The 15,128-nt window shown below is 38.1% G+C and overlaps 1 protein-coding gene, 1 non-coding gene and 1 pseudogene across 7 annotated transcripts in view; 2 read left to right on the plus strand and 1 right to left on the minus strand.

Annotated features, from left to right (window-relative positions):
* The window catches only part of AFF4 (ALF transcription elongation factor 4), a 122,698-nt gene that overhangs the window by 99,391 nt on the left and 8,179 nt on the right, over positions 1-15,128 (plus strand). For all 6 annotated transcript variants that reach the window (XM_078364840.1, XM_078364838.1, XM_078364841.1 and 3 more), the window contains 9 exons: positions 417-1,334; positions 3,640-3,728; positions 4,357-4,597; positions 9,944-10,038; positions 10,634-10,697; positions 10,809-10,945; positions 11,195-11,266; positions 12,353-12,446; positions 13,329-13,372. In XM_078364840.1, the coding sequence (XP_078220966.1) occupies positions 417-1,334; positions 3,640-3,728; positions 4,357-4,597; positions 9,944-10,038; positions 10,634-10,697; positions 10,809-10,945; positions 11,195-11,266; positions 12,353-12,446; positions 13,329-13,372 (1,754 nt within the window). The remainder of the gene's footprint in view (positions 1-416; positions 1,335-3,639; positions 3,729-4,356; positions 4,598-9,943; positions 10,039-10,633; positions 10,698-10,808; positions 10,946-11,194; positions 11,267-12,352; positions 12,447-13,328; positions 13,373-15,128) is intronic.
* Positions 5,521-6,996, minus strand: LOC100403984 (elongation factor 1-alpha 1 pseudogene; annotated as a pseudogene).
* On the plus strand, positions 9,699-9,813 carry LOC118151767 (U5 spliceosomal RNA). Its single transcript, XR_004740178.1, has one exon. It is a non-coding gene; the product is annotated as a U5 spliceosomal RNA (small nuclear RNA).

Genomic DNA, 15,128 nt, shown 5'->3' on the forward strand with positions numbered 1-15,128 from the left:
GGTAATTGATGTTCTGTAGTTAGAAAGAACATCCTGTTGTTGATAAAAGGCATCTTATATAATACAATTTTAGTATAGTTTGTTAAATTGCAGTTAAAAATCTCCTTGTACCTACATCATTTCTTTACTTTCTAGAATTAAATATTCTGTATGGTCATTTGTAATTATGCTTTTGAAATTGGATTCTTGAATTTGTAATTTAAAGGTCATATGTAATATTAAGCTTATCTTCTCATTCAGATGATAAGAGCTAACAGTCAATACTCACCCAGCCCTTTGCTTTGGTTCATAGAGAATCATGGAGAGTAAATGCTTTTGTTGCATGAGGCAATTGTAGTTTTTGTCTTCTTGGAGGTTATAAAGGAGAGAGAACGCTTCAGTATTGACAAAAGCATGCATATTTCTCTGTTTTTCAGCCTGAACCCCCGCCAACAAACAAATGGCAACTTGATAATTGGTTGAATAAGGTGAACCCACATAAAGTGTCACCCGCTTCTTCAGTGGACAGTAATATCCCATCATCTCAAGGTTACAAAAAGGAAGGCAGAGAGCAGGGCACTGGGAATAGCTACACTGATACGACTGGACCCAAAGAAACGAGTTCCGCTACTCCTGGACGAGACTCCAAAACCATCCAAAAGGGATCAGAAAGTGGGCGTGGGAGACAGAAATCTCCTGCTCAGAGTGACAGCACAACACAGAGAAGAACTGTAGGCAAAAAACAACCCAAAAAGGCTGAGAAGGCAGCTGCTGAAGAGCCTCGTGGAGGCCTGAAGATAGAAAGTGAAACCCCTGTAGACTTGGCTAGCAGCATGCCCTCCAGCAGACACAAAGCAGCCACCAAAGGCTCAAGGAAACCCAATATAAAGAAGGAGTCTAAGTCTTCCCCTCGACCTACAGCAGAGAAAAAGAAATATAAGTCGACAAGTAAATCTTCCCAGAAATCAAGGGAAATCATAGAAACAGATACCTCATCCTCAGATTCAGATGAAAGTGAGAGCCTTCCTCCTTCCTCACAAACTCCTAAGTACCCCGAGAGTAATAGGACTCCTGTTAAACCCTCCTCAATGGAGGAAGAAGATAGCTTTTTTCGGCAACGAATGTTCTCTCCTATGGAAGAGAAGGAACTTCTTTCACCCCTCAGTGAGCCTGATGACAGGTATCCACTTATTGTGAAGATTGACCTGAATCTTTTGACTAGAATACCAGGAAAGCCTTACAAAGAAACAGAGCCACCCAAGGGGGAAAAGAAAAATGTGCCAGAAAAGCACACGAGAGAGGCTCAGAAACAAGCCTCAGAAAAAGTTTCCAACAAAGGCAAGAGAAAGCATAAGGTGTGTGAAGGGTTTTTGTTGTTTGTTTTGAAATATCAGAATCTGAAATGGCACATTAAAATCTGAAATGCTGTGGAAATCTCAGTGAGCCACAAAGTAACAAGGTGGGTCATAAGCTGTGAAGGAAAGTAGTGGGTAAGTACAAGGCCCAATAGAAGCTACATATGGAGCAGTCTTGAGGACTTCTTTGTTTCTGCCTGTGTCCTTCAGTAAAGCAGGATAATTGCTAATGAAATAAGAAATGAGCCAGTGCTTTTTAGCATGTGCTGGCCAGTGTAAAGGTCAGAGAGCAGCATCTTGCAAATAGGCCTTTGCAACATTCTCAACATTTTGGTTGTAGGTGTTTTTAGTTTGGATATGTACCCTCCAGGTTGTTATAATCCCTACCATTCTTTTCTGTCTTACACCCAGACCAAGTCACACTTTTAACACAAGTAATACTGATTTCAGCTAAAAAAAAAAGAATTGATTTACAAATTTTGACATATCCTTAAGAATTCCACTAATCTGCTGTGCACCTCTGTGCCCCAGCTTCTTTTCCCTAACAAAGGTCAGAACTAAAAATACTGCTAGCACATAGCCAGCTCTCATCCCTAAATGTCTCCCAAGATAATTTTGGATGTAGAGGCAAATTTGTACATTCAAGTTTTCTTAGAAGAAATGTGAAAACTCACACGTGTCTATGATTGGAGGAATAGTCATATAATGAAGAGATCTGAATCACACCTATAGAGACGCTTTGGGAAAAACAGCCTGATCTTTTCAGCTCTAGTGAGGAATTTTTAGGAGAACATAAAGTTTTAAGTAGTCTATATCAAAGAATAATATAATTTCCCCTGATACCTGTATACCTGTATATGATTGTGAAAGACTAAAAGTTAAGCTTGAGTAGGTGAACAGTTAGGTACTCAAATGGCCTTACCAAATAAACTTAGAACACAAGAACCAATCTAGTTAACCTGAGAATCCTAGATACTACAGGAGAGTAGAGCACTTTCTTAAAATGAAGTGAGATATTTTCCTCTCTCCTTTGCATAAAACCACAGTGCCATGTGCAAATTATATATATTAAGAGAAATTAGAATAGTACCTCACTACTTTTTGAATCTTTAAAAATTGAAATTGTCCACATTATTTGAATTTCTAGAAGACCAAAGCTTACTACTGTCCATACTATACCTAATGAGTTTTATTATGTTATGGTAGAATATTTACATTCTCGTGTCCTGATATTTGAAGCAAAAGGAAAACTTAGATTCATTTAGAAAAATAACATTGGCAGTGAGTGGGCCCACCACTTGTGTTTTCCATCAGAAAGTTTTTTCAGTCACTAGGCTGGGCTATAATCAAAAGTATGGACCATAGCAAATGTTGGCAAAGTTGTCAAGAAGTTGGAACTTCTGAGACAGTGCTGGTGAGAATGGAAATGATACCACTGCTTTGGAACATAGTTTAGTTGTTACTGAAAAAATTAAACATAGAATTACCTTTTGACCTGCAGTTGTACTCCTAGGTGTACATCCAAGAGAAATGAAAACATATATCCACACAAAAACTCGTACTTGAATATTCATAATAGCATTATTCATATTAGCCAAAAAGTGGAGACAACCCAGATGGCCATCACTTGATGAATAACTAAACGAAATGAATAAATTCTATGCAGTGTAATACTATTTAGCCGTAAATGAGAATGCAGTACTGATCCATGCTGCAACGTGGATGAACTTTAAAAATGTTACACTAAATGAAAGGAGAGCCAGTCACAAAAGGTCACATATATTGAATGATACCATTTTCCTGAAATGTCTAGAATAGGCAAATCCATAAAGATGAAATGTAGATTGCCAGTGTCTGGGAGAGGAGGAGATGGGGATAGACTGCTAATGGGTATAGAGTATCTTTTCAGGATAACAAAAATATTTTAAAATTCATTGTGGTGATGGTCGTACAACTCTGAATATACCAAATGTTATGGAATTGTGCACTTCTAAAGAGTGAATGTTACGTTATATAAATTATATCTTAATTATAGTTTCACAGATGTGACCCCTCAAATCATTACACTGAAAAGATGCCATCTTAGACACTGCAGGAAATCTGTTTTAGTCTATCTAAAATAGGAGACCTCAGCCTTAAAACCTAATCTCTTTCAATATTATTTAAATGAATTATTGTACTTCTCTTTTATTTTCTTTCTGATGTCTTATCAGGGATAAACTCTTTATGGGTAGCTAGTGCTGGAAGCTGAAGTTAGTTGAATAAAAATCAGACCGAGTAGCCATGGTTTCTATTTTTCATCTAGAATGAAGATGATAGCCGAGCCAGTGAGAGCAAGAAACCCAAAACGGAGGACAAGAATTCAGCAGGCCATAAGCCATCCAGCAACAGAGAGTATGTCCCCAAAACATGTTGCATGCTAGTGTTGTTAATATATGTATATCACTTGATACTGGGTACTTTCTAACATGCTCTGAGTGTTCCTTTTAGTAAATGGGTGTCACATAAATGCACACACATAACATATGGCAAATAGTGGAAGCTTTTGCTTTTAGTCAATGGGGATGGGCAACATTTAAAATTTAATTAGTTCTTCCTTTCTTCATTTTTTATTGGGGGTAGGGGTGAGTATGGGGGGAGAATTAAAATAAAGCTGTGCCACTTTCTGGTTAGATGGCAAACTTACCTATAATTTCCAAGAGACTAGTTGCCAACTTATGAGTGGTAATCTCTTCATTCACCATTCATCAATTTGTTCATTCATTCAACCAATATTTATTGAGTACTTACTGAGTGGTAGGTCATATTTTTGGCACTGCATATACAACCACGGGAATAAAAACAGACAAGATACCTACCCTCATGGAATTTACAGTTTTATTTTGTTTTACAGAAATAATGTGTCCTAGTAATGAAATGGGGAAAAACAGATTTGTCTTGAAAGCAGACAAAGAGAAATGGAAAAATCCATCACCTCTGTATCACTGTGTGGAGAAATGAGGGCATTTGTTTTATTTGGCAGGTCATCTAAGCAGAGTGCTGCAAAAGAAAAGGATTTGTTGCCTTCTCCCGCTGGGCCTGTTCCTTCAAAAGATCCAAAAACAGAGCATGGCTCTAGGAAGAGGACTATTAGTCAGTCTTCTTCCTTAAAGTCAAGCAGTAACAGCAACAAGGAGACAAGTGGCAGCAGCAAAAACAGTTCTTCCACATCCAAGCAGAAGAAGACCGAAGGGAAGACTTCTAGTAACTCCAAGGAGGTTAAGGTAAAGTGTTAGGGGCTGGGGCTTTTGAAAATCACTCAGCTTGCCATATGACTTCTCCAAGGTGACACTGCTTTGAAATTATTGTAACATCTCAATAAATATATAGGCCTATGCCTTTTACCCTCTCTATATAATAATACTGATCGATTAATACAGTGATGTGAGACTGTGAAAGCAGTAAATCAGCTGGTCACATGCACACTGAAATAAAAAGTCCTGAGTGCAGTGGCTCATACCTGTAGTACCAGCTATTTGGGAGGCTAAGATGGAAGGATCACTTGAGGAATTTGAGTCCAGCCTGGGCAACATGATGAGACCCTGTCTCTAAGAACTTTAAAATTGGAAAAATAAAGGTAGAAACCAGTAATTGGAAAAGTTGGTTATGGAAGTTTTTAAAATAAGAACTAAATGGTTTTAGTTGCTAAGATTAAGTTCTTGTATTTTGTTTGAAGTAGGCTTTGAGTTTCTCAGAATTAGACTTTACAAACAAGTTATATTATGTAAGGTGACAAAGCAATCATTTGCCTTTGATTCATTAAATAGAAAAAGAAATCTTTAGCTAAGTTAGCACTGTAATTATTTCTTTTTTTTCCTCATTAAACTTTTTTAATGGGTCTCAAAATTCTGTGACAAATTTTTGGTCAAGTTGTCCAAAGTGGCTCCTGCTGGAGGTCATGGCGCTCGCGAAGGCGAGGTCATCAGTTCAAGGCTAACCTGAGCAACCTCATAAGCTCAAACTGATTGGCAAAAAAAAAAAAGTTGTTTCCATTAAAAAGTACTGATTTTAAAAACTAATAACTTAAACTGTCACATGCAAAAAAAGAAAACCAAAGTGGTCCACAAAACATTCTCCTTTCCTCCCAAAGATTTTACGACACATTGTTATCATTAACTAGTCTTTTACTAGTAAACTTAAATGGCCAATTGAAACAAACAGTTCTGAGACGGTTCTTCCTCCACCACTGATTAAGACTGAGGTGGCAGGTATTAGGGATAATGTTCATTTAGCCTTCTGAGCTTTCTGGGCAGACTTGGTGACCTTGCCAGCTCCATCAGCTTTCTTGTCTCCTGCTTTGATGACACCCATGGCAACTGTCTGTCTCATATCACGAACGGCAAAGCGACCGAGAGGTGGATAGTCTGAGAAGCTCTCAACACACATGGGTTTGCCAGGAACCATATCAATGATGGCAGCATCACCAGACTTCAAGAACTTAGGGCCGTCTTCCAGCTTTTTGCCAGAATGGCGATCAATCTTTTCCTTCAGCTCAGCAAACTTGCGTGCAATGTGAGCTATGTGTCAGTACAGGGGCATAGCCAGCACTGATTTGGCCTGGATGGTTCAGGATAATCACCTGAGCAGTGAAGCCAGCTGCTTCCATTGATGGGTCATTCTTGCTGTCACCAGCAATGTTGCCACAACGAACATCCTTGACAGACACATTCTTGACATTGAAGCCCACATTGTCCCCAGGAAGAGCTTCACTCAAAGCTTCATAGTGCATTTCAACAGATTTCACTTCAGTTGTAACGTTGATTGGAGCAAAGGTGACCACCATACCAGGTTTGAGAACACCAGTCTCCACTCGGCCAACAGGAACAGTACCAATACCACCAATTTTATAGACCTCCTGGAGAGGCAGGTGCAAGGGCTTGTCAGTTGGACGAGTCGGTGGTAGGATGCAGTCCAGAGCCTCAAGCAGTGTAGTCCCTCTGGGATTGCCATCCTTATGGGTGACTTTCCAACCCTTGAACCAAGGCATGTTAGCACTTGGCTCCACCATGTTGTCACCATTCCAACCAGAAATTGGCACAAATGCTACCGTGTCAGGGTTGTAGCCAATTTTCTTAATGTAAGTGCTGACTTCCTTAACGATTTCCTCATATCTCTTCTGGCTGTAGGGTGGCTCAGTGGAATCCATTTTGTTAACACCAACAATTAGTTGTTTCACACCTAGTGTGTAAGCCAGGAGGGCATGCTCTCAGGTCTGCCCGTTCTTGGAGATACCAGCTTCGAAATCACCAACACCAGCAGCGACAATCAGGACAGCACAGTCAGCCTGAGATGTCCCTGTAATCATGTTTTTGATGAAGTCTCTGTGTCCTGGGGCATCAATGATAGTCACATAGTACTTCCTGGTCTCGAGTTTCCACAAGGAGATATCAATGGTGATACCATGTTCACGCTCGGCTTTTAGTTTATCCAAGACCCAGGCATACTTGAAGGAGCTCTTTCCCATCTCAGCAGCCTCCTTTTCAAATTTTTCAGTGGTTCTTTTGTCGATGTTACCACATTTGTAGATTAGATGGCCAGTAGTGGTGGACTTGCCCGAATCTATGTGTCCAATGATGACAATGTTGATATGAGCCTTTTCCTTTCCCATTTTGGCTTTTAGCGGTAGTTTTCACGACACCTATGTTCTGGCGGCAAACCCTTTGCCAAAAAGCAGCACTGTAATTATTTCTAATTATTATTCCTAGGATAGTCACAATATAGGGGAATATTCTTCATGTTTATGGATGGAGATTTGGATCAAAGAAGCTTTTTCAAGGCTGTACTTTAATTGAATCACCCTCAGTTTGTTTACCAGGTTCTTTGCATTGCTTTCTAAACTGTTTACAAATTTACTCAAATCAGAAAATACCTATTATTTAGTAAGCAAAGGTTTGAGAGTTGAAAAATAAGACTGCTTAAAGCTATTAGTTATATTGATTAAATGTGGTAAAATAAAATTTTTTAATCAAGATTATTTTAATAACTTTTCAAATCAAAATACACATTTTCTCTAGCTGAACAACCTCCTTCTTTAGTAGATCAGTGTTAGCACAAGGTGCTTAAGACCTTGACTCTTATATTGGCCCTGCTTCATTGCTCCAGTTCTCCATCTCCCTGCTGATGGATTTTCTTCATTTCTCATCCTTTAACTGTAGAATTTGAGGCCTCTGTGCTTGATTCTTGAAACCTGCTATTGCTTTAAAAAAAATGTATTAAATGAGCTCTCCTGCTCATTTGGTTTCTGCTGTCTCACAGGTAAAAATCACTGTGTACACTTCTAACACACATTAGAAGGGAATTTTGGTCGGGCGTGGTGGCTCACACCTGTAATCCCAGCACTTTGGGAGGCCGAGGCGGGCGGATCACAAGGTCAAGAGATCAAGACCATCCTCTCCAACATGGTGAAACCCCGTCTCTACTAAAAATACAAAAATTAACTGGGTATGGTGGCGTGTGCCTGTAGTCCCAGCTACTCGGGAGGCTGAGGCAGGAGAATCACTTGAACCCAGGAGGCAGAGGTTGTAGTGAGCCGAGATCGCACCACTGACTCCAGCCTGGCGACAGAGCAAGACTCCGTCTGAGGAAAAAAAAGAAGGGAGTTTCTTCAAGAAGTTTGTCAGCTTCTTGAAAGCAGGGATTTGTGTCTTACTTATTTTGTGATTTATCTAGTACTTAACTTGCTGGGTAATGAGGAAATATTTGTTGGATCAAATGTAGTAATTTGGGACTCTGTTGTTTTCAACAAAATATAGAATAGGTCCTTACCACTCTGATTTCAGTAGCTCTTGGGACTTAAAGTTATTGAAGTTAATATTTGTTAGTCTTGACAATTTCCAAGTTAGGCAGTGACGTTTGAGTTTATTAGAGAAAAATCTGTAATTTAGTTGGGTAATATGCTACTTTTTATTCTATCAATGAAAGAAAAATTAGATCTGGAAAACCAACATTACACACAACTTTTATATAAGAAAACTATGTTTAAATATCTGGAAACTTTATTTTCAGAAATCCTCTGAAAAGCAAATCTAAATGTAGGTCCTTAGGGGGTCTATTTATACAATATAGAGGGAACCAGGCATGGTGGCTCATGGCCTGTAATTCCAACAGTTTGGGAGGCTGTCTGGAGGATCACTTGAGCCCAGGAGGTTGAAGCCACAGTGGGCCATAATTGTACCACTACACTCCAGCCAGGGTAACAGAGTGAGACCTTGTCTCAAATAAATAAATAAAACATAGAGGGAAAGCTATCCTAGTAATGTTACAGTACAACATAATATTCAGAAGGCCATTTCAAAGTACAATTATGTATTTAAAAATTGTGTATGTTTTATATAAATATAAAATTTATATTATTGGGTAAAGTTATGTATTATTGGGTTTTCTAAATGTTGAAATATCCATGCATTCCTGGAATAAATTCCACTTGTTTATGGTGTTTCATTATGGAAAAATGTATATTTGTTTTATTGAAGATAGGGCTGGATGGGAGGCAATTGAGAGAGAGAGTCATAGTTCTCTGGAATAAATTCCACTTGTTTATGGTGTTTTATTGTAGAAAAATGTGTATTCATTTTATTAAAGATAGGGCAGGATGGGAGGCAGTTGAGAGAGAATCATGTAGGGCTATATTGAAAGGAGACAGAGCAGACAAGCAGCCAGGTGCAGTGGTACCTGCCTCCTATCCCAGCTACTCAGGAGGCTGAAGTATGAGGATCACTTGAGCCTAGGAGTTTGAGACCAACCTGGGCAACGTAGCAAGACCCCATCTCAAAAAAAAAAAAAAAAAGACATGTGGATGGGAGGCACAATAAAGTTTAAGAAAGTAGCTAAGCTTTTGAAGACTGACAATTCTGAATTTAAAACTCAAATTCCAGGAATGCCACTTAAAACCTGTTTGAACTTAGGCAAGTTATTCAACCTCCTTGAGACTGCTTTTTTATTTTATCTTAATAGCAGTACTTATTTCCTAAGGTTGTTGAGGGATTAAAAACAGTGCTAAGAACTTAGTTAACTTAGTGTCTGGTAAGTAATAAGCACATAAATAAACATTAGATGCTATTAATATTATTTCTGTTTTCATTGACGAGTAACTATCAATAAATTTTGCCGTAAGCAGTGCTGCCATTTTGGTATTAGATTTTGTCTTCCTTATGTTTTAACAACTGCCTAGGCCAGTGCCTGGCATATAGTAGGCCCTTAAATAAGTATTAGAATGAATATTACAGTTATATTAAATGGATCCATTGTTTTTTTTAAAAAAAAGTTTACATTATGAAGTTTATAAAAGTTTTATAACAAGGAAATTTATTACAAAAGGCAGTGGACATTCTCTGGTTTCTCTTCATAACAAATAAGTCTTGCTTTTTACTAAAGAGTTCCATGGAGAGGAACAATTATGAGTTTATAACTGAATTTTTTGATGTCCTGCTTAGTCAGGGCTCATTGTTAAAAAAAAAAAAAAAAGGCAATGGATTTTTGTTTCCTTTTTACCAGTGGCTGAAAAAAATGCTGTTAGTTTAATTTTTAATCTCCTTACAGTTTTCATTGTAGTTATTTATTTTTTTGGTCAGGAAAAGGCTCCAAGTAGCTCCTCTCACTGTCCTCCATCTGCACCAACTCTTGATTCTTCTAAGCCTCGGAGAACAAAGCTTGTCTTTGATGACAGGTAAGATAATACGATTTTTTTGTATGTGTATCTAAGAAATTATTTCAGTCAGCATATAAGAAACTCATTTTAATTTCTATCATTGGTCAGTAGGATGAATAGTTATGTATGATCGGCAGCATATTCAAGTTTCAATTTGAAAGGTACCCACTAGTCCAAGTACTGCTCCTTTAGTGACTCCCATGGGGGATGTGAATGATCTGTGTTTTAGTAGAAGAACCTTACTACTGCTGATATCACTGTTAAAATGGAGTGTTTCTTAGATGAGGAAGAGGAATATTGTTTTTTTCCTCTGTTTTAATAAAAGATTATTTCTTCTCACATTTTATTTATGCTTAATCAACTTGAGTAACTTAGTATTTAATACTAGGGAGCTTGATTTCTATTTTCCTAATTAGATTTGCCATGAGTTAGCCAAGTAACTTATACTTTTAACCTGATATAAACATTTGTCAGAAAAAATTGAAACAAGTACTTAGTAATAGCTCATTTTATTTGCTTGAGGACATAAAAACTGAGGGTTACTAGAAACTGAAATGAACTAGTATTATAAAAATATTTACTATTTTATTTGTAATGAAAATTTACCTTGCAGAAATTATTCAGCAGACCATTATCTACAAGAAGCAAAAAAGCTAAAGCACAATGCAGATGCATTGGTATGTAAATATTCTCCATACACTTATGTATTTAATCAAATTAACTTAAATAATCTTTTGTTTGTAGCCATAGTACGTCACTATGCATTACTTGTATTCTCCTTTCTTCAGTCTGATAGGTTTGAGAAAGCTGTATACTATCTTGATGCTGTGGTATCTTTCATTGAATGTGGGAATGCATTAGAGAAAAATGCTCAGGAATCCAAATCCCCATTCCCTATGTATTCAGAGACGGTGGATCTCATCAAGTAAGTGGAAAAACTTGGCAAATCATTGGCAATAACATTATTTCTCTGGTCCATCTAGGGAAGGGGCTGATATATAGTAAACTGAAGAGTGTGTATATCTTTTAATGTCCTTGGATAAAGAAGTAGATACTTCAATGAGTATTTTTGCTTTTATTTAGGTTTGAAATTCTAATGTTTTGAGGACAAGTGAAATCATAAGATCAAGGTGAAGTATTCTGTTTGTCATTTTTTTGTTATTGTAACTCACAGATACACTATGAAGCTAAAGAACTACTTGGCACCAGATGCTACAGCTGCAGATAAACGACTCACAGTGCTTTGGTGAGTTTCTGTGTACTAGCCTCTGTAGATGACAGGAAGTTCTATGATAAATAGTGCTGTATTGCTCTTCTGAATGTTTTCCTTGAATCAGCCTTCTATAATCCTGTCTTAAATCTGTTCCTGATGGGTCAAGCAGGAAGTAACTCAGAATTCCTACTAAAAAGTTTTAGCTGTTGTCAGTCTCTGATCCATTTCCCGCTTGATGAAAGCTTTGGTTTGGTGGGACTGATGTTAGAAACCGCCACAGTCTGACTTTTCCACGCTCTTCTTTTGGTACCCTCTCTCTCCATTCATGTATACATCTACCTTGCTCAGAATAAAGGACGTGACTTGCTTGCTTCATCGCAGTGAGATATTATCAGTTCGGTTGTTACAGACCTTTACTTTACCTGGCACTCTGTTTAACACTGGGAATGCAACTAAGAAGAAAACTAACAGAGCCCTATTCATCATGGAGTATTGTCTAGTATGAGAAGACAGAAATCAACCAAATCATCATTCAAGTCCATATTAATTAAATATTTTGAAAGAAAAGTATATGTAACTGTAACAGTAGAGGGTAGGGAGACCTACTCTATTTAGAGGGAACAACATGTACAAGGGCTGAATGGTGGAAAGAAATGGGAAACTTTTAAGGAATTAAAAGACCAGCGAGAAGGTGTGACTGGAGACAGGCAGGAATGATCCTGCAAGGTTTTTGTAAGCCATGTTTTGGTTTGTCATGTTTGTAGTTGAGTTTCCAGTTTTCACTCATTTTAGATTGTTTACAATTTGGCTTGGAAATTCTCCACCTTTGTAGTCTTTAAAACTTCCTAACCTGTTGGCGTCCTATGAGGTGAGGTTTGAATTTTGGAATGTCAACAAATAATGAAAGGCTAGTCCTAGGCTTCTTAGTTATCTCCCGCTCCCTAGGTTGTATACCACAATAAGAACACATCTTTTGGTTTTGCCTAAGGGTTAGTGTTGTGGCCTATGCTGTGGTCATATGAGCCAGTTATATATTCTTGCACAATGCAAAGGCTGTCTGTGCAGATCTGGCCAGAGTTTGCTGTCCTGGTAAATAAGTTGCCCTTTTCCATTGGCTAGCCTGCGATGCGAGTCTTTGCTGTACCTGAGGCTATTCAAACTGAAGAAGGAAAATGCTCTGAAGTACTCAAAGACACTGACAGAGCACCTGAAGGTAAGCATGCAAAAGTGCAAGGTACATTTCTTAGGAGACAAAATTTGTCATCTCCTGTCCTCACCTCAGAACTGCCCTCATGTTTATGCAAAACACAACAAGGGAGGAGCTACTGTTTGGGACCTTTCAGATAAGTTTGAGGTTTCTTTTGAGTTTTTTAATGTACCTGTATCTCATTGTAGAACTCTTGTAGCCACATGCAGCTGCTGTTTTTAGATTTTTTAAGTGGTCTTTTATTTTCATGCCATTATTTTTTTACTACTATCTTAGTTTCCTAAAAGGTTTTCCTGTGTTTCTTCAGGCTAACACCACATAAATCCTCCTAAAATCTGCCTCTGATTATGACTTGAAACCCTTCAGCAGTTGCCTACTGGATCAAGTTTAAATACCTTAACCTGGCCCCATGGTCTCTCTCTGTTTCTTGCCTAAACTTCTGCTTTAGGCAAACTGTATGGGGCACATACATTTTCTTTTCTGCAGCCTTTGTGCTTAGTATGATTCACCTCTCCCCTGTCCCCCCCGCCCAGACTCCCTGCTCCTTTTTTTAAGAGGGAGTTTTAAAGAAAATGATCATGGCTTACTGTAGCTACTCCCGGGCAGTTGGGAGTAGCTGGGACTTATTCCCCTTCCCTTCATCCATGTGTTACTCATTCTTTCCTTGCCTCTTCTGTGAAGTCTTCCAGAACACCCTAGCTCTCACCTAATAATTTTTTTTGTACATTTACACACGCACGTTCCTGCACACACACGTGTGTATTTGGTGTCTTAAACTTTTAAAGCTCCTTAAGATCAACTCTGGCCCAATGCTTTCAGATATATTTAGAACGTTATAAAGTAGTGATAGTTTTTGTTGTTGTTAAGTATGTTTTACTTTTTCCACAGAATTCTTACAATAATTCTCAAGCACCATCGCCTGGTTTGGGAAGGTAGGTGAAATTTTATTACATAAAATTTGTGGCAAATTAATAAAAGTAAAATGAGGTTGGGCATGGTGGCTCATGCCTGTAATCTCAGCCCTTTGGGAGGCCGAGGCGGGTGGATCACCTGAGGTTAGGGGTTCAAGACCAGCTTGGCCAACATGGTGAAACTCTGTCTTTTAAAAATAAATAAATAAATAAAAGTAAAATGAGTATGGTCCAATTTCTAAAAAAATGGAAAGATGATTACTTTTTAAATAAGTAAAACCATCTCTGATAAAATATTTTTAGAAGTTAGAATTTTTTCTCTGTATTTTTTGTGAATTGGAAATATGAATGAATATAATCATAAAGATTAGATATGAGACATTTCACCTGCAGAAATCTGAGTTTTTACTAGCACACAATCCTTTTCACAGTTTCATTTCCATAGTTACTTGGACTTATCACAGTGGGCTTATCGTTAGCCAAATCTTGGCACTGTCAGAAGTTAGTAACAGTGACATGATTGTGATTTCTCCTCCATCCCCACATCACTCTCATCTCACCCATCTCTCAGAGGATGAAAAACACCATGGAACCTTTTTTATTTTGTTTATCTATTCAGTTATTATGTTTATACGAATTGACATTCTGTCTTTGCCTGTATGTATTTTCTTACATAAGTTTATAATGTTAAAAGTGCAGATAAAAATACAGACAAGCCAGGTGAGGTGGCTTACGCCTGTAATCCCAGCACTTTGAGAGGTCGAGGCGGGTAGATCACAAGATCAGGAGTTTGAGACCAGCCAGGCCAACATGGTGAAACCCTTGTCTCTACTAAAAGTACAAAAAATGAGTATTATATAAACAAATTTATGATTTTCCCCAACTTTTGACTTTTCCTTTCTTTCAGTGTGTGATCATAGTCTTGAACATTTTACAAATTTTAGTATTCCTGAAATGAACCTTCCAGACTTCAAGCCTGCCTTGAAAAATTCAACCTGCCTGTTTTCTAAGAAATATTTAATTGGCAGGAAGCTTGGATGATTGCAGTTGCTTGAGAGAGCTGTACCTCTTTGTCAGCTGAATAATTTTGTTAAACTAGGAAAGTGTCAGAAATTATGGAGTTCGATAAAAGATGTTCCCATCTTCTACCACAGTTTTTTAGGTTAAATGTGAATTCCACCAAAGTTTGTACAAAACAGTATGAAAAGTACGTAATTATATTCCTGAATAGATGGAAAGTGTTGAGCAGAGAGTAAGAGGATCTGGCTTTTAAGTCTTTGAAATGACTTCTTCAGTTATCTTCCATCTCTTGTTGTTTTGTTGTCATTCATTAAAACAAAGGGTATAGATTCTAACATAATAAGATTGTGAATTGCAAGGTTATACTGCTTATTTAGAAGAAATTGTAGTTCTCTGCAAACCCCTCTAGTTTAAGAGAATGTTGGCCGGGCGTGATGGCTCACACCTGTAATCCCAGCACTTTAGGAGGCCAAGGTGGGTGGATCATGAGGTCAGGAGATCGAGACCATCATGGCTAACATGGTGAAACCCTGTCTCTACTAAAAATACAAAAAAAATTAGCTGGGCATGGTGGCAGGCGCCTGTAATCCCACCTACTCAGGAGGTTGAGGCAGAAAATTGCTTGAACCCAGGAGGTAGAGGTTGCAGTGAGCCAAGATCGTGCCACTGCACTCCAGCCTGGGCGACAGAACGAGACTCTGTCTCCAAAAAAAAAAAAAAGAATGTTTACATTTTTAATGCTTTCATGTAGAAAGAG

The sequence above is a fragment of the Callithrix jacchus genome, chromosome 2 (genome assembly GCF_049354715.1).
Source record: "Callithrix jacchus isolate 240 chromosome 2, calJac240_pri, whole genome shotgun sequence".
In the NCBI taxonomy this organism is placed as follows: domain Eukaryota; kingdom Metazoa; phylum Chordata; class Mammalia; order Primates; family Cebidae; genus Callithrix; species Callithrix jacchus.